This window comes from Leuresthes tenuis, unplaced genomic scaffold (genome assembly GCF_036924035.1).
Source record: "Leuresthes tenuis unplaced genomic scaffold, fLeuTen1.0.hap1 SCAF_24, whole genome shotgun sequence".
NCBI classification, from domain to species: Eukaryota; Metazoa; Chordata; class Actinopteri; order Atheriniformes; family Atherinopsidae; genus Leuresthes; species Leuresthes tenuis.
This window is the reverse complement of record NW_027325378.1, coordinates 10,507,256-10,526,556: the sequence shown is the minus strand read 5'-3', so window position 1 is coordinate 10,526,556 and position 19,301 is coordinate 10,507,256. Positions and strand designations below refer to the sequence as shown.

The 19,301-nt window shown below is 40.3% G+C and overlaps 1 protein-coding gene across 4 annotated transcripts in view; it reads right to left on the bottom strand.

Annotated features, from left to right (window-relative positions):
• Window positions 1–19,301, bottom strand: part of LOC140284923 (sickle tail protein homolog) — a 113,330-nt gene that overhangs the window by 31,499 nt on the left and 62,530 nt on the right. For all 4 annotated transcript variants that reach the window (XM_072378957.1, XM_072378955.1, XM_072378958.1 and 1 more), the window contains exon 2: window positions 14,506–14,792. In XM_072378957.1, coding sequence (XP_072235058.1) covers window positions 14,506–14,792 — 287 coding nt within the window. The remainder of the gene's footprint in view (window positions 1–14,505; window positions 14,793–19,301) is intronic.

The following is a 19,301-nucleotide window of genomic DNA, read 5'->3' as shown; positions in this document are numbered from 1 at the left end:
TTTTTTTTTTAAATATGCTCACCACCCAATGGAGAACTCACTGTGGTGAGTATATTCTGGGACTCTAGTGGCCAACTCCCTGATTAAAAAAATAAAATAAAAAGATAAAATATGCCATCTATCGTTTTCAAATGGCATTTTCTTGCAAGTTAAAGCTGTTATTTTAAAAATTCTTCCAAAATTCAGGAACATGTTACAATATGAAGTTGAATTGCACTGGAGCAAACGATAGTTAAAGTAGAACATGAAGGTGGAGGAAATTGCAAATGAGACCTTCCACCGTCTTATGGAAAGGGGTAATTAAGTTAAACCACATCTGACAAATGATGATCGGATAAACATCTCTTTCTCGCTTCGCCCTACTGTTTCTCTTGCATGCATGCATAGATCATCAACTTGACGGTGGCTAGAATATGATATTACCAAAAAAAATGCTGCACCAAAGACACTCCTTCCTCAGCTAACCCCTTCGTGCTTTAAGGTCCAGATGTGAAACCCGCAGGCCAACCGCTGATTAGCACTGTAAAACCTGCTTCAACCCGTTCGCACCTACAGTGCATTCCACACAAGTGATTTCCCACACTTCAGTCAAAACAGCGTAGCCTGTGATTCTACTCCTTCAGGAGCAGCTCCCTCTGCACACCACATTGATCTGACAGCTATGATGAATGTGAAACTGAGAGACCGACATTAGCTTATATACAGGAATATGACAAGTTATAAAGTCATGAAAAGAGCCCCTTGGGATGGGACGTGTTCAGAATATGAAGCTTGAATGTTTCAAAGAAATCAGAAAATGTAGACTCCAGCGATGGTTGGTTGTCTTTTGAGAGCTGCAGCCAGTGCCAGCGGGCTGTTATTATAGGCCTGCGTCGAATAGTCACCATGATTAGCGTACATTAGAGCAGGTCTGGATATAACTCAGTGCCTCATCTAAATTCTCATGCGTCGCTTACAGATGAAAACACTCTGTTGCAGCAAACCTGTTCCTCAAGTTATCAAGTCCTTAGTCATAAATTTTTTTGACCTTTACACTTGGAAGATCAAATGGGTGTCAAGATTAGCACAATGTGGGCAAGGAATGATTAGGGAAACAACCATGGCTGTGGAGAAAAGAGACTTCAGAGTGAAAGCAGTTAAATTATGTTCTGGCTGTGCATTAGTGTGTGTGAGTCTGCTTGACAGTGAGTAAAAACGAGGGATACAAAGAGAGACTGAGTGCGTGCATGAGTGAGTCAGGCCATTGTTCCAGAAAATCTGACCCAAACCCAGGACATCCTACAAACATTTATGCAACAGTGGCTTGAAAAACAGTCGGCTGTCATAAGGAAGAAAGCTCAGATCTGTGTGTCTGCATAACGTTCAAACTTAACAGGTCAGTGCTCTTACATGTGACATACAATGTCATCACTGCCAGCATCCAACTCCATTCCCATTTACTGAGCATTTTGTAACAGAATAAATGTTTCTCAGTTCAACGTGTCACCTGCCTTGACTCTTACGACGCTTTGTCAAAGTGAAGGCACAATGTTGCAGGACTTCATAAAGTAAGATGGATTTCATTATATCAAGCTGCCCCCGTCTTGGTTCCTGACAAACAGGCTGAAATGAGGAGCAGAGCTGGAGCGATTAAAGTAAATTACGATTGTTAAGAATAATGGCAGTCCTCATCAGGAACCTGCAGTTACACTTATGGAGATTTAAGTATAGACATAGCCTCAAAAGCTGCCAGATCGTCATGCACTGCACCTGCAGCCAGTCCACACAAAGCCAGCTGATTGGTACCTACTTTCTTATATAATCAACATAACTAGTGCCCTAATAACTTTCTCCGAACATGGCCTACTTTACACTTTAAATGGGGGACATTTGCTTGACATCTTTGCAGTGGCCTTTTTTCACCTTTTGGCTGTATTATATTAGAGACAGTTAACGAATGCTACAGCCAATCCCAGCTCATATGTGGATATATTTATCTAGACCAACAGCCACTGCCTGTGTATGAGTACAAAAGCATATATTCACACAACATCTTTTATGCACTCAAACAGAGCAGGGCCAAACAGGTAACCAGAGAAACAGGTTTTGTGTGTTCATTCTATAGTGTCTTTTCTGTTGTGAAAGAATCTAAATATAAGAGTAGAGGTGGTGACTCGTATGGCCTCAAATGAAAGTCCAGTGTTGTGAGCGTGGCTTTCCACTTAAGATTGCTAAATTAGCTCGAGCTCTGGGGAGCAGAAGTATCGCTGCCTGTAATTACTTGGCCTGATTTACATGGCAAACACATAAGCACAACAGAGTGCTTTAAATCTATTTATGCTGCTCCTTAACTTTCCTCATTGTGACACAACATTTGAATAAAAATAAAAAGAGATAAGATTCCCATTCCAGTGAAATATAAATTTTTTTGTGTCCCCGAGCTAATCATTAAACCAAGACTGTTGTTGCTACCTCTTTAGAAATACAGTTGTGTAAACCACATAGACAAAGCTGGACCTGATTAAAACAAACACATTTGATAAAACTCAGCACCACTGCAGTTCTACACAACTCTAAAGACTAAAGCCCCTGTCAATCAACTGGTCTGTATGCTGTCTGTGGACAGACCATCATCCTTTGTCTTCCATAGCCTAAATGACATTACACCAAAATCCCCCAGTCATCTATTCCCATTCATTGCTACCACATCCCAGTGCCGCTCCCTCCTCGGATGCATTCCTCCTCTAATCCTGTTGGCACAATCCCCAGATGACCTTTCAAAGATGGGTTTGTTTGGTAATTGAAGAGTTTTGATGACTTTATAGTAACCATAATCAAAAATGACAATGATGGGTTTGTTATCTCTCTGACTATTCACAGATAGCTAATAAAATATCATGCCAAAAATATACGTGCAAAATAATACTCAATATGAAATTAGGCAAAGAACATCATAAAAACAGAGACATCTATTGGCTCATAGTCATGAAGAGGCTGGACCTCTTGCACAGCTTCTGATATTTTGAACAACTCGGAAACAGTCAGGGTTATCACCAGAAAGCATCCCCCCTCGTGTGAATTAGCAAGGTTACAAAAGTCAACTTTGAGCAAACATCCAGCGCTGGTTCTGAAATCTCACACTGAAAGGCAGAGACAAATTTGTCTGTGTCAAAAAAGAAAAAAAAGAAAAAAAGAAGACATACAAAATCTGAATTTAAAGTCGACTAAAGTGCCAAACGCGTTAGACATCTCAAAAAACATAAATGCACTATTTACCATTCTCGACACGCTTCAGTCTTCTAACAGTGACTTCCATGTGAGACTGGAAACTCCCTGGTCTAAAGGAAACAGGGTCTCTTCTTCCTGTGTTATTTCAGCACTTGAAGCATTTGCTCTGCACAACTGCCCTGTCCTTCTCCATTCTCTTTCTGCTCTACCCGAGTGCGGATGCACACGCCGCCCCCACGTCCCTAACGATCCAGCAAGCACAATACAAACGCACACACAATCCACATCAAGTTGACAGCAGGGGGAAGTTGTTGTTTTGTATGTGTGCTTTTTACATTTGTGCATCATTGTGCTTCTGAACAGAAAAATCTTGATACTTGCAACTGCTTCAAATTTTGCAATGTTTTTCTGCACATGGCTAGGAAAATAAATTTGATCTTAAAACAGCTGCTTCAACACTAATCCCCATGTCCAGTCTCAACTTCCACCTCATTGAGGCTATGTATGAAGACAGACAGATGACTCCCCTGCTCACAAGGAGATAAGACTCTTCTCTACTCTCAGGGATCCTGGGAGCCTATGGCAGAATTACAAAATACTCAGCTGGCTCTTGTCCAATGGCACACACAGGTGGCCATTCTGAAATGCTACTAAGTATGCTCTATTAAATGTGAGAACCGTTACAGGAACATATTGCACCAAGAAGCCGTGTTGTGGTTTCAACCTTGCCCCCCCCAGCCAAGTTGTTTCATAAGAGCAGCTCAAGACTTATACCAAAACTGGTACAGGCCATGCATGCTACAATTTGCACACATCTATGAATGTGCACAAATAAAGGCCCAGTCTCACCCGCTTGTTATCTCACTTCCCAAACAAATACATGTAAACTATTTGCTGATGGTGGCAGAGTTTCACCCTGTCTGGACTTGCTCTTTAATATCAACTGTAAGTCACACTGAAAATTCAGGCCTTCTGAGAATAGTGCAATAACGTTACTCACATGTTCAGAGAAGTCCTTCAAAGTGAAACGCATTTTCAGATAGCCAGCAGTATCACAAATCAGGGTTTTATCCAGAGAGAGTCTCTCTGGTGGTAAAATGGAGGACCTTCCAGGTCTAATTTGAGCATCCCTATGTGTGTATGTGAGCATGTGGCAGCTCGGATCCTGTGGACATCAAGACAAAGAGGGCCTTCTTCTCTTATGAAGAATCAGAGTCCAGTGTCCTCTACTTGATGACACACACATACAGACACACAGTATGAACAAGGCAGTGTTATTCAGGTATTGAAGCCAAACTTTTTTTTTTCATCTCATCATTTCACGTATGATAAACAGCTCATTTTTCTCGCTTCTAGGTCAAAGTATTTTTGTCAAGTATCAAGTTACCATGAAACTAGCCCTGATGACATTGCTATTCGTGCCTAATCAGAGATTCACCAAAAACCTCACAGTGCCAGTGAAGCAAAGATTTATTGCACTCACTCACTCTCCCAGAGGAGAGTTTCTCGGCGTGTTTGTGCATGTAGAAAAAAAAGGAGGTAGATAATCAGTAATAAGCTGAAGTTTTCATTAAGCCTGACAGACCTGCACCCAGTGATCCACATTAATATCCACAGTTTTTTTCTCTCTTCCTCTGACTGATAGTAACACGGTGTCCATTATCTACCTCTGTTCCGAGTGGCTTATTTTTATAACTCAGTTTTGAACCATAAAGAGTCCTGACTTGTCAGATCTAGGTGAGTCAATCATACACAAGTCACAACTTTTGGAATCTTTCCGCCAATAAACAAAAACAGCCACTGAGGACTGCAGTGCTAAATCATCATCAGGTTTTCCCTGCACTGCGCTCCAGCCACATGGCTGACTGTGTTAACAGCAACTTCAAAGTACAGCACTGGCCAGCTGCATATTTGAAGACCTGTTTATGTAAAGCATGAGCCACACTCAACATGACCATGGTAACTGTGGCACATGCTCCATGTCTGTCAAACCATGTATTCATTTGAGATTCTATTGGCCACTAAATCTTGTTATCCCTGCCTGCTATAGAATATTCCACAGATTCCAGGTGTTTCCTATCATCTGTCATCTTTAGTGCAAGAAAAGCCTGGGCTCTCTTTCTTTTGATTGAAAATATATTTCAAACATCTACTAAATCTGACTGAGTTGTTTAGCCCTGCTCTCAGCCTACACATGCAAACTCCACCCCGTTAACTCTACAGAGAGGGGCCAACTGCAAATAAAGCACAGGAGATCATCATAAGGTTTGAGCCAGATGCTTGAAGCCGGTTCTGTCAGTAGTGAAATCATCCTGGTGCACCTCTGTCTTTGCTTTTTCTTTGAAGTGTGGCTCATATCTTTGGCCCAAGGAAGAGTCCAGATGTTGGACCGCATGCAAAGACTCGCATACCAAAGGTACAGACAGACAAAACGGGGATATGCAACTCTCGCTTAGTTCTGGATGAGCCTTTGCCAATAAATGAAAAAACTCGAACAGTTCATCGCACAAAGTAATATTTCCAATTTAAATTTAAATCTACTATTGATTTAATTGTAATGCAGATTCATTTTCACACAGCCTCAGATATCTGAAGTATGAGCTGTGCTAGCTTTTTAGCTCAAAGAAAACAGACACAATGCAAACAAATCATATACCACACTTGTTTCTTTTCATCTCACTTATAAATCAAATAATCTGTCTGTCTTCTCTTTGCCTATCTTGACAACCATTAGTCCGATGTTTTTCAAACTGTGCGAGTGCATTGTTATGGATGTAAGTGCAGTGCTTCAGCATTGTGGGTTAGGGATAAGGAGGAGCCTATGTCTCCCCTGTTGCTACTTGCTACCACACAGATAATGTCATAGTTAAGGCAAATGCTTGATTTGTGACCTCATCATGATATCACCAGATATTACTTTAGGAATACATACCTAAAATCACCTATGAACAAGCTGTTTAGGGCAAAATTCTAAAATGTGGTCACTGACCTAATGAATCAGACTTTAAACCATTGATAGTATCATCAATCATGCATGCCTGATGCCAACATGCATATGACAGAGAGCACTGCTCTCTTAGCAGTGAAAAAAAGCACAGACCACGATGAGGGCTAAAATCAAGAGCTCTGCAATAAACACAACACACACGACTGAAAAAAGGGGGAAGTCTGATCAGGTGAAATTTGATCATGATACGATTTTACGGTCGATATGATGGTGCTCATATTGCATTTTTTTTATTCATCTGTATCATAAGGGCATTCCTTCACTGATAGTTTATCTGACGCGACTCCAAATTAAAGACGAATTTAAACATCACACAAAACACAAAGACAAAGCTTGTGGATCAATCTTTCATTAATAGTAAAATCCATTTAATGTCATAGGAGTTTATGTAAATAATGACTTTTCACATGTTGTCATGCCATGTATTAGCCCAGGTCATTTCTAGCCATGGTGTTCAGACATGTGAACATACGCTGTATTTTTCCACCTCTGCATTATGCTGGTGTGGAGATGCATAACTCCACATTAGCAGCTGATGCCAGAGACTGCTTTCATTACCTCTCTGCTATTACTTCATAACATGATGGATGTACAAATCTGACCACACATACATGCATGCTTTCAAAGTTTAGTCTTAGCCTCCAAACTGTGGTAACCAGCAAAAGATGGATGACAAAACTCAGTGATTCCATTAATGCTTCTGAGTCCTGCAAATAACTCATTTGTGGAAATCGCCCTGTGTTAAAACTGCCTTTTGTTGAATAATTGAATTACCTGTTTGCCTTTTCTGTACTGGTATATCTTAGCTGATTAGTAGTTTGGTAAGATGGCAGCCAAGTTGATGGAATAAGTCAAAGAATAGGCAGGTGAGGCTCCTCAGACTGAAGCTACTACATTGACAAACAGTCAGTTAATTGTTCCTAAAGGAATGTAAGGGCGTAAGGTTAAAAATGTCACATCTCTTCTCTGTCAAGACAAAGTGGCCTTTTTTAGGACCCTCATAACCTACCTGTTAGGCCAGAAAAGCAACAACAAAAATAACTCGGCTTCCGCTGATTTAAGGCAGCAGTAATACAGCTCTGTTTTGCTTCTGAAAAAGCTCAGACCTGATTAGCTGGTCTGATTAACGCACTGGCGTTGTGTTTGAGACAGCGTGTAAAATTCTGTCTGGCTTGACTCATTATCAGCAGTGATCAGTGGCAGGTCCATCAGGGCCTTCTGTCAGAGGAGCTTAACACCCCCACCCCCACCGACACACAGTGGGATTAGACATAGCCTTGGCGCCACTCTATTGACCACTTGTCCTCTCAGTTGGGGTGCTGCACCCCTCAACCCCCTCAATCCCCCCCCGGCACATAACCCCAGTTAACTAGCAGGTCAACGCATGCCCATCATTAACCTTGTGGTTCTTGTTTGTGTAACTGAAAGTAAGTCCCAGAGTTTCGCCTCATGCAGAGGTGGCTGTTAAAAACAGCACCTGTTCATTTATTTGGGGTTGAATAATTAAAAACAGATGTTTTGCTGCAGACCTGCTGGAACAGAATTTGATTGTTTGCTTTCAGCTACAAGGAGCAACATGTGCTGCAATAAAGAGGTGTGAAAATATGTCCTTGGGTTTAAAAAGCTTCAGTATGCAATACCTTTACCATGCTTTTTTTAGTACTTTGGTCACTTGGCTGACAATCTGAGCCAGGAGTTGATATGGACAAATGATCTTTCTTAAGTGTTTTGTTTAAAGCAGAGACAATATTTCCCCAAGACTAACCTTGGTTCTATTATTTTCTCTGATTATGTTTTGCTCTCCTGCAGGGAGCTGATGCACACTTGGAGCCAGTGTTATCTAGTTGACCTTGATTCTATGGAGCAAGAGAGTGCCAGGAACAGGAACCCACAGAGAAAAGTATGCGGGAGACTGGCCAAATGTTGTAATGCCTATTAAAAAAAGTCTTGTGAGAAAATTGTATACTCTGTTTTAGTTTCTGTTTTCACAAATGACTATTTTTCATGTAGCTGAGTACAATATGAATTGTTGGACTGCCATCCCTTACGAAGTGCTTCGAATACTTTATCAATGCTAAATTCATACCACTGATCTGCTTTTGACATGCTGTCAAACTACTAATTTATGTCAATGATCTGTTCATGTATGAGTACTTTCAGTGCCGTTATCTAATTTGTGTTCCCATTAAAACCTTCGATCCTTACTCTCTTCTCAAAGGATGAACAGTTTAATGGCATTCTATATGTGTTTTCATATAGTATTTCCCAAAACCTATTGAAGCAAATAAATCATAATCATGCTATGGTGCAATATAACTAGATGTCCCCTTTCCTAAATTGCCAAGCAATAACACAATTTGACTTTAAGAAAAGACAAAAAGATTATTGATATTGCATCTAGTCTTTTTCTTTAAACAAAAACAGCCTTTGCTTGTTTTCAAATCTTATTGCTGCTAACTACAACAGAAGCTGTATCAGCAGGACAATCAAGATGTAAACTATGCATCTGCTAAACAGAAATTTCATGCAAATCATAAAACTGAAAGTGAATGCACATCCAGACTTGAGGAGATTTAAATCAGAACTTAGGCAATACCAAAAACAAAGTGTATTATGATTATTTCATCATTTACAATGAAGAGGAAAACTTCATGTGTCAATAATGAAACCAAACTTATTGGTTGTATTAAGTGGATCATGAATTATTGACTGCGTTCAAGTTTACTTATGTTGTCATAACCTGACCAGTTTCCTTTAATTGTGAGTTGAAAATATAATGCAACTGTATTATGGTACATAAAAAAAGTGATATAGGTGTCAATTTTAGTAATTATACGTGAGGAGGTATTTCAAAATGGTCTCGGCTTTCATTTTTGGGAAATGTTTTTGACTGACAGCATTAGCATTATACAAGTGATCCAAAAAGCCTTGTCCTGGAACTTGTTTAAACACAGAATTGGGAGAGCTGCTTGGTAAATGCAATGAGCTGAGTCAACAGTTATTGTCCATTAAATGTAATTTCACCACGGTGGACCGCCTCTGAGAGATGAACCGCATAAGGCTACACCTATGTGGCAAAAACAGTCAACCACATGGGCAGACAACTTATTTATCTTCTTTTTAATTAGACTAACTAAGTCATGTCAGAGACCATTTTAACTGCCAAACAGATATTAAGTTATACAGTTGCAGTAATTAATTTATTGAACAAGTTTCACTGCTGCAACAACATGTTCTCAAAAGCAAAACACAGATGTAAAGTGAGTATATTAGTCTGTGTATCTGTGTTATACCGATGTGGTCAATTTACATTCATGATTTAAGTGCACATGTCACCAGAGGTGTTTCTGATGGCTACTTAGCCTTATCTAAAATCCAAACAGTCTATTGCTACATTCACCTGTGTTTGAGAACTTGCAATTTCAAGGCTCTAATTAGGGAAAAAAAAACTGCATAGAAATTTCCTTGCTGATATCAACTTTCGCATTTTGTGTCAAAACCCCAGAAGGACATTCCATAGCAATGCAAATGCAAAGCCTTTCTCCTGCTATCCTTGATCTGATTAAACACTGGACAAAGTGACTTTTGCAGCTTGTTAGGTAAATCTCTGTCTTCAGTTAAGTGGACTATGATTGTTCATGAGTGTTGCTCACCTCGTGGATTGGACACACTGATGTCAAAAATGATATTTTGAGCATGTTTTTAGCTCAGCTGTGCTAGAGGTATGCTCATATGTAACTTGTGTGGATGGTCCTGCAGTGCAAGCCAGCGTCAGTGCTATCACTATTATATTACTATATATATTTACTATTATATTTATATATTAGATATACATTGTCAAAATTAACCCAGATGAAACAAGTCATAAATCAGTTTTGATTCTGGTGGTTTACTCTGTTCAGTGCAAATTAAACAATCTTTTACCTACCAAAAAACACCAAATTATTTTTAAAGAACAACAATATGAGCACCAGTCAAACAGAAGGCAATGATCCCATCTTGGTACTATCACTGTTATCATAATCTGTGCTCTCATCAGCCAATCAATTATCGCAGCTAAAAGTGACAGACAGGTCTGTCACTTTGCTTCTCTGTTGCCAACAGCTGCAGACAGCTGCCCTAACATGGCCGCTCCACTCCGTAGAGAAACCAAGTCACAGCTCATCACACACACAGAAACTGACACACAGGCGGAAGGAGGGAATTCAGAGTGCGTGTGTGTGTTTGTGATCGGTCAAGCAGCTCAGTTTGTCCTAGTCATAGCCCCTGGGCGGAGAGTTAGAGGGGTGAGAGGATGGGTGGTAGTCAGGCCAGTGGGATGTTATCTCATCTCCCTTGGGTGGGATCCAGCACTTTGAAGGTCTGATGAGGAGCAGAGGAAATTAAACTACTTGCTTTTGTTGTGGGTTTGATGATCGCAAAAGAAGAAGAAAGAAGAATGGTATCTTGCACAGTTCAAGTCAGCCAGTGTACGTGTGTGAGCATTCAGCCATTCCGAATGGAGTGAGGTCACCCACTTTACAGACTATAGTGATATTATCTTCCCAACCTCCACCTGACCTTGATAAATATCCGCCTTTGTAACTCAAACCCCACGAGACATTTCCTTCTCACCTTTTAAGCATGCATTACCACTGATGCGGCTTTTCCTGTATGATCGGCATCTTTACGTGTGTGGGAACCGAAACGATTCCTCCCCTCTTTCACACAACAATGCTACTGTGAGCAAAGGTAACTTAGTTTTTCTTCACAAAGCTGAATAATGAATCCCACCCACAACACCAAATGACAAACACTTCAATAAACGTTTAATTTTCTGCTGCCTCTTTGAGGAGTTTATGACTGCATTACTCTTGACATCCCGAATGAGATTATGCCAAACATGATTTTCAATCATCTTGCATGAATTTCATGCCCAAACCAGCCTGTTTTATGACAGCATCTTGCATCTTCTCGTTTGACATGAAAAATTCAAGAGCCATCACCACTCAAGTCTCATCCCACACATCAGAATAACATACGAGTTGCTTCATTCCAAAATCAGTTAAAAGTGTCAGGTCTCATGAACTGACAGTCAGCACCAACACATCACCGCATCTCTCATCTCATCTCGGAGCTGAAGCAGCTCAGCAGGGAGAGCCTGGCAGGATGTAAAAGTTCATGATTTTAATTGTATTTTTTTTACAGTAGCTCTACCAATATTTAAGCATTGTCTGAAAATCAGCTGCCCTGAGTACAGCTGGTTCCAGACAATTCTCTATGAGCCTTGAATGGCCCAAATCATATTTTGGATAATAGTTCAGAAACACAACAAAATTAAGTTAACTTGATGGCAAGCAATCAGTTGCCCTTGTAAATACTTGCAAAATCAGAAGGAAAAAAAAACACAGCATTCCTCGGCATATTACAGGCAATGTCATCACCAAGACAAGTCCCACATTTACACTTCTGATTGCAATAAGAATTAGATGTTAAGACAAAGTCAAGAAAATTGACAAAGCATCATGAACCAACAGGTTTTGCTCAGAAAAAAAACTCTCCACTACACATTTTAAATACTGAATCTTAATACAATAAGTTAAATAAAATAAAAGAATATGATATAATTGAAAAAATACTTGAAGAAGAAAAAAGTTTCCTTTAACTCTTCTTGGTGCCTTTGAGAGAATCGTGAGGTAACAACAGCAGCCAGACGTGTCCCAACCTATCTATTACTGTCTATAACTGTCATAACTATACCATGACTTTCGTGCAAAACACAGCATGCAGTATGGTTAAAAAAGAAGAAACTAATACAATCACTATAGATAATTTGTTTTGCATATAAAACGACACGCGTGCCCTTCCCTTAACATTATGGGGCGATGCAGGTGATTGCGCCCTTTGGATGAGTTACCACAGGCTACCTCGAGGCGTCGATCTAATTATCAGTGAAGAGAAAACATCAGTTGCGGTTGGAAAGTTTTCTGACTTGTTTTGGGTTCCTGTTAAACTCCCACGACACGCAACATTCGCCTCTTGGAAACTTGCAGCACCTGATAGCGCTGCTGGGCGCCGTGGTTCTTAAAAAACTCCAAGGGGTGATTTACTCTCTCCAAAGCGCAACAATCCGCGCATCGGTGCAGTAGCTGGCAACTCGCAATGACACACAGGGCTGTTTTAAATAGGTGGAAATGCACTTATCGCAAAGCCTTTTTCGATATATCCTACCTTTAATGCTTCCGATCGGAACAACTGGCGCCGATGTGACACATGTATTCCAGTCTGCGTAAAAAGTTTCTGTTTTTTTCTTTTATTCCTCCGCGAGTTTCACGAAAAGAGAGCCATGCCTATAGACGACCGTCAGGTCCATAGCCCGCTGTGCAGAGCGCTCCTGCACACACAAGCAGCTCTCACAGAGGCACTCTGCTCCTACAGGCACCTACACGTAAACTGAGCCCCTCCAGCAGTGACATCATGAGTCAAGACTCTGACTCCACCCCAGAGCTGATCATACCTGTCTGACAACTACCTAAACCTCAGCATAAAGTCTTCTTCCCTCCGTTTTTCATTTGTATACATACATCAGTGTTTTAATAAATGAAAGAAAAAAAATTAATTAGACTTGGTCACAGGTAAACAAACCAGCTCACCATCTACCATGATACATCCTGACTCATATTAGGCTGCATATGCAAAACTACAGAGTTCAGGATCAGTGCAGTGAACAGAAGCACCGCCTCATGAAAAAGGTTTACTCTGCATGCTGGTCTGAAAACTGAATGCAAAATCCCTCTTGTACAATGCCTTATACAATTGCCTGGAGCTCCCTTATGGCTTGGTGCCAGTCTCTCCATTAACTCAATTGTTTTGGATACAAAGCCAGTTTGCTCTTCCCTTTTGTCTCCTCTGACCCAGAGCAAACACACGAGACAATGACCAGGTGAGCAAAATGTCCACCTGGAGACTCCATCTGTGTTGCCCTCGCTGTTGACTTCAGAAAGCTTAAAGGCACAGCAACAATTTATAACCTCTAAAAGCTCCAAAACAACACTGGGAAATATATGGGTTATACATCACTCTGTCGCCTAGAATATACAAGCCTGCCTGAAGCTATAAGCAAGTCAAATAAGAGTGATTAAAACAGCAGAAATTGGCCAATTCAAACTGTTTGTGGTTTGCATGTTTTCTACTCCCTCATAGTTCACCGTTTGACTGCAGCTGTGGGAGGGAAAACATGACAGGCAGATTTATAAGAAATAACTCAACCTGCGGCAAAAAGAGGGGGGGAATAGCTTTGCCGTTTCACTGCAGTCCACAAAGAAAAGTAAAAATTACTGTAATTTTTAGACTGGGCAAAAGCACATAGCTAAATGTCACAGTAGTCACAGTAGTTTTATAGTTAATCGATGTATGCATCTTCTATGAATTTTCAGATGCCAAATGCAGTCATACTGCAACAGGAAAGATCATAATTTTCTTCAAGCACTGTGCAACTGTGAGAAAAGTTGAAAGAAGATATCTATAAATCAACTTTTTTAAACTTTTGGATGTATTTACAGATCATCGCATTTTCAGTGAAATCATGTCTCATATTGAATTTAAATATTTCATATTTAAAACTGAGCAAGAAATCTTCACTTTAGCAGCACCCCCCTATAAATCTATTCTTACTAATATTCTGAAGGTTTTCACAGAGGGGTTTACTCATACATAATTGACAGCCTGATTTATACAACATTTTATTCCCAGAAATCATAGTGAAATTTGATTTCACGGAGTGATAAACAATAGATCTAAAAGCCCCACCCCTGTGAGCATCTCAGATTTTAACGTGTCAACAATGATGAAACAATAAACCAGGCTTTATATAATTTTCAGACTTTTTCTCTGGAAACTTGGAATCTGAATAATTGAGATCTCTATCTGCCTTGTTAATCCAAAGTGCAGTTATAACATCAGTCTGTTAAAAACGGGTCAACTGAGTCCTTCCGATCATTTGTTTAGTTGTAGAGATGATACAGCAATAGCTTCTAACCTCGATCGATAATATAGCAGAAAAAAACTATGTTCACAAGGGAGCTACTAACTTAATCAGCTGCTAACGCACAGATTAATTCTGCAGGATATGAGGTTAAGGGAAAATAAATAGTTGGGCCAGGAAACCTAAAGCTGTGGCCTACAAAAAAACTGCTGAACGTGTAACAAATATTGATAATACATGTTTAAAGTTCGTATTTCATATACTTTTACTCCAGTGTCTCTTAAGTCACAATGTGAGCTTAACCAATGAATTTCCTGAACTCACTGACCTGCTCCCTCAGCCTTTCCTGGTGTCCCATGATCGCTGAGGCATGGTGGGGGTATTTCTGCTTCAGGTGCTCCAGGAAGGCCTCCCTCTTCTTGTCCATATCTGATGGCTGCATAGCCAGGATCTCTTTGGAGCTGCGGGCTCCTCCTAATGTGTGCCTTCGAGGGACGGTACGGCTGCCTTTGGCGTCCCCTTTTGAGGGAGACGTCCCATTTGGGGAGGCCTGTCTGCGACTTACGTGCTCAGCGTCCTCTGATGAGGTTACTTTCAGGTTGCTTTTGTTTTGCTCTGTGGGGGGCAGAGGAGACACAAAGACGAGAGGTTAAGATAAATGTAACGTGCTCATAGGCATACAAAAAATTAAGCACAAAAACTTTATACTTTTTTAAATAATGACAAGTGGAACATAATTTAAACCTCTGACATTGAGGACCTAATGTCATCTTTGTATTGAAGGGCGCCAACATGCCAATATTTTATGAAATAGAAGGTTAGATCCCTATGAGTCTAGTGTAGGATTTAAAAAAATCTCCAAATAATTTGAAATAAATAACTTCATCCACAACTGGCATCCCAGAAAACCCAGAACAAATAGGGAAACCATCCATCCATCCATTTTCTATACCGTCAATCCGTTAATCGGGTAGCGGGTGGGCTGGAGCCTATCCCAGCAGTCAAATAGGGAAACCTTTTGTGCAAAAAGAAATCAATCCCAAAATCCAATCGAAGGATCTGCAGGTAACTATTTTAGTGGTTGGTGTAAAAGTTCAAGCGTTTGCAAACATTTGTACAGATTTGACTTGCATGGGAGGTGTGCCTGGAAAAAGCATTTGCTGTCCAAAAAGAACATTTGAGCTAAGCCACTGTTTGGCAGAGAATGTAGAGACAAAGCAAATAAAGGGCTCTGGAAAGATGAATAAAAGATAGAGTTGGTAGATGCAGACCAAAGGTTTGGCGTTGTTTCATTAGCTGCATTTCCATTCGCTAGCAAAGGAAGTTTTTTGGAAAGTGAAAAAACAAACAAAAAAAATAAATCTAAGTTAGTTATGTTTCCATTCATTGGTTTAAAGCAAATAAACTGGGCTTTGTTGTGTTGCCACAGGGCAGACGTTTAGGCTACATTTCTGACAATCATAGTTAAGTAAAAGAAGCAGTTGCCCTAACCTGAATCTAAATATCTACAATGTAGAACCATCCGTCAGTTAAAGTTGAAGTTGAACTGGATGTGGATCTTTTTAGAGGATAATGTTCCAGAGCACACTAACAATTCTACCAAGGGATGGCTCTAAAAGAAGAAATGAAGAGAACCTGATTTAGCAAGTCAGAGCCAAGATCTGAATCACACATAGAAATGGACAATACACTGAAGAAAACATCTCACACACTGAGCAGAGAGCAGTGATTGACGAGCTGACATCAGACAAAGGGCACCGTATCAAAGAGGGTTGAACGTTTGCATGTTCAAAAGTTAAGAATTTCCATTGTGTGTAGTTACTTTTTTGCATGAATGTATGTTTTGACATCAACAGCTAGTGCGTACATGTTTGTTATTATCTCACAATTCAAGAGGAGGGCATGTCAAGGCCAATAAACCATCTAAGATAAAAGAAACAAAACAAAAGTGCTACTGCTTACCTAATAAATGCAATCCTCTTAATGTACCATGACTACGCACAATTTAAAGCCTATATTCAAAAGGTTATTTTTTGTACTGTAAATGCAAACTTTGTTTCTCTTTTTTCCAGTTAATGTAAGCTTTTCCATAGCATGGTAGCAAAAAAATATGTGTCATTAAGCATGTGTCCAACTGGAAAACGGAAAGTTTACCAGTTCACCTTTATAATCTTTTCTGAATCAATCACAATCTTGAGCACTGTGAAGATCAATCAAAGTGAAAGCAGGGAGATTTGAGAGGAGGAGAGAGAAGAAGAGAGGAAAAAAGGGAAATCAAGAAGGAGGGCTGTTCGAGTGTAAAAACGGGATGAAAAAGCGATAAGGCTCATCGTTTGTTTTGTGGGCAGGTATTGAAAGTTTTAATGTGTACCTTTCAGTGGGTAATGTCAGAAAATAGAAGACCTCTTGCAGAGTTCAGCTCTTCAACAGCTGAGGTGTAAATTTCCATTGATTTGCTACTGTTTTGTGAGTTGTTTAATAAAACAGTACATTTTTGAAGGCTTGAAAGGGCACAGTGTGCCACAGATGAAAAATGCATCTCTTGTCTTGCAGTCAAACATAAATTGGATCTGATGTTAAGGTAACAGTGGATATAACTCCTGCAAAAGCTGAACGCCTGCATAGCCACATTTTGCTCCCGTGTGCAATTGACTAAATTTTTTCTTTCTTATCTATTTTGTTTTCACAAAATGTTTTGATCAGTAAACCCAAAAAGCAGGTATCGCTTTTGAGAAACATTAAGTGGTGCTGCGTCACCAACCAAAACCCCCACACTACCCAAGTTTAGAGCCGCAGCAGGTCTGATGTACTTCCAGTCCTATTTTTAACTCCCAAACACAGTATCCCCACTGCTAACTAAATTGCACTCAGCAGACAGAACACACTCAAACCTCTAAAGGATGAGAATTAATTTTCGGGCGGCATGTCACAAAGCTCATTACCTTCCCCAAGTGAGCAATCTTTGTCTTCATCTGCAATTTCTTCTTCCATTGCTCTTTTGAACTGACACACACAACGCTGGTGAAAAAGCCAGGCTGGGAGAATCAGCTAACTGCTTGCTTAGAGATTCCAGACGTAGCTCACATGGAAAAGAGGGCCTGAGATAGGCCCTGCCCCACAGCCCCAGGATAGACTTGTGGGGATTTAGAAAGTCAACTGCATTCCAGGACACTGAGCGACTAGACCCTCACCCACAGGCTAAAAGTGCTACTGCTGCTTCAGAGTGGTCATTGAATGAAAGTAGATGTGCAAAAAAAAGAGAAAATATGGGACGCTGTTAAAAGATACAGACCAGAAATACTCATAAACCCTGAGGCTAACAGGTGTCAAACTGCCTGACACACACATACACACACTTTCATATACACTTCGTCTGCTCCTTATCAAGACTTTGTCTGGAAGTTGTCTCTTGTTTAGCTCTCCGTCTCCAGTGAGGGGCCCTACAGACATTTGCATGCATCCAAATATGTCATAACCTACTTCTGAGCCACAGCCAAACTGCTCTCAGCATGTGTAGCCAGCTAAAAAGCGATCGAGTCATCTGATCAACAAGACAGAAGACGACAAGTGCCAGTCCTGCAGGCATTGTTGGTTTTTTAAATCAGGAACCTTACAGCAACCACTTAAGCCTTGTATTTACTTGTGTTTCTGGGCTTAGGGAGAACGGCACTGTCCTGTTTGCCTGAGTCAGAAAAAAATGCTAGCTGGCTTTAAATATGTGTTTTTAAAGGAGGCGAAAGTGTTGCATCTGTGCCTGAGTTAACGTCTTTGCAGCTGCTGATGTAAGGGACCCGATCTGAATGTACGAGAGGAAGGCGCAAAGTGGCCTATTTTAACAAGAAAGCGTGAGGGGATCAATGGCCAAGTTTGTGATCCATGTAATTAAAACTGGTGGGGTGAGTGCATGAGCAAACACAATGCAGACGCTGACATGTAATGTCGAACATATGGAGTCATAAGTTTGCTTCTTTCACTCTCACACATGCTCAAACACTTGGGAAGAGAATTAGCAGACCATTGGGGATCACGTCATTTAGTCGTACTTTTAAGCTGATGTGATATTGTTCATATTGCACTCTATAATGCTCTTTCTCTGTATGATTACTGAAAGTGGTGCTTAAAGGTTTAGCTGAGGAAATCTGACTTTGATAGGTCTTTCTTCTTTATATAAAACAGCACCCACTGATAATAATTACACTGATTTTACCTAACAACTGGTTAGTGTAAAAGCTCACATGCTTTTTCCCCTGACCAATAAAATCTAATCATTTTCATCAGTAAAAAAATGGAAAGATTTAATCATTTGTGGTATCTAATTAGGTTTCATCAATCTAACTTTAGGACTTGTGTGAAAGTGTGTGATTCTTTGCGTATTTTTGGTGCTCAATCATTTCATAAAAATCCTGTCCTTCAATAATAAACATGGTTACAGAGTACAGAATATTTAACCTGTGACAAACTTTGCTTTTTGTATAAATCTGAAAGCACTGGGGTTAGATAATTGCAAAAAAAAATTGCAATCCTAAGTTAACACAAAGAACTAAAGGACTTAAATGGCAGCAGTAGTGGTGTCAGTGTTTATGTGTCAAGTTCCTCTGTCCTGCCAATGACACATACATCATCCCAGCCAACCAACAGGTCAGTCTTCCTGAAACCAAACCCATAATCTAAGCAACTCCTCCAAACCAACAATTACATTCTATGGTCCAAACAACCTGCCCTGCTTTGCTTTTTACTGTCAGCATTCCAGGCCATAAATTACCTCCTTCTTCAGGAGTGTCACAAGGGACCTCCATGTGAATTGTATCAATGGCACCAACGGCTCAAAAATGTCATTTTCTCTATCACAGCTGCCAGCGTTGAGTAAACGATGGCCCCTTTCAGCTGAAAGACAACAAGAAGCATTTGCTTGTGAACACCAGGTTTACAAGCTGAAGGGCCTCCTGCTGTTTGCAGTTACTTTCTGTCCGTCTCTTACTTATGGAGGAATGCATCAGTGTGCACACGCCAACTCTCCCCTACTATTACTGTCCCATAACTATGCAGTGAGATACAAAGCCCTGTTGTGTGCTATAAAAGCAGGGCTCACATGGCAATACCCTCAAGCCATGAATAGTGATACAC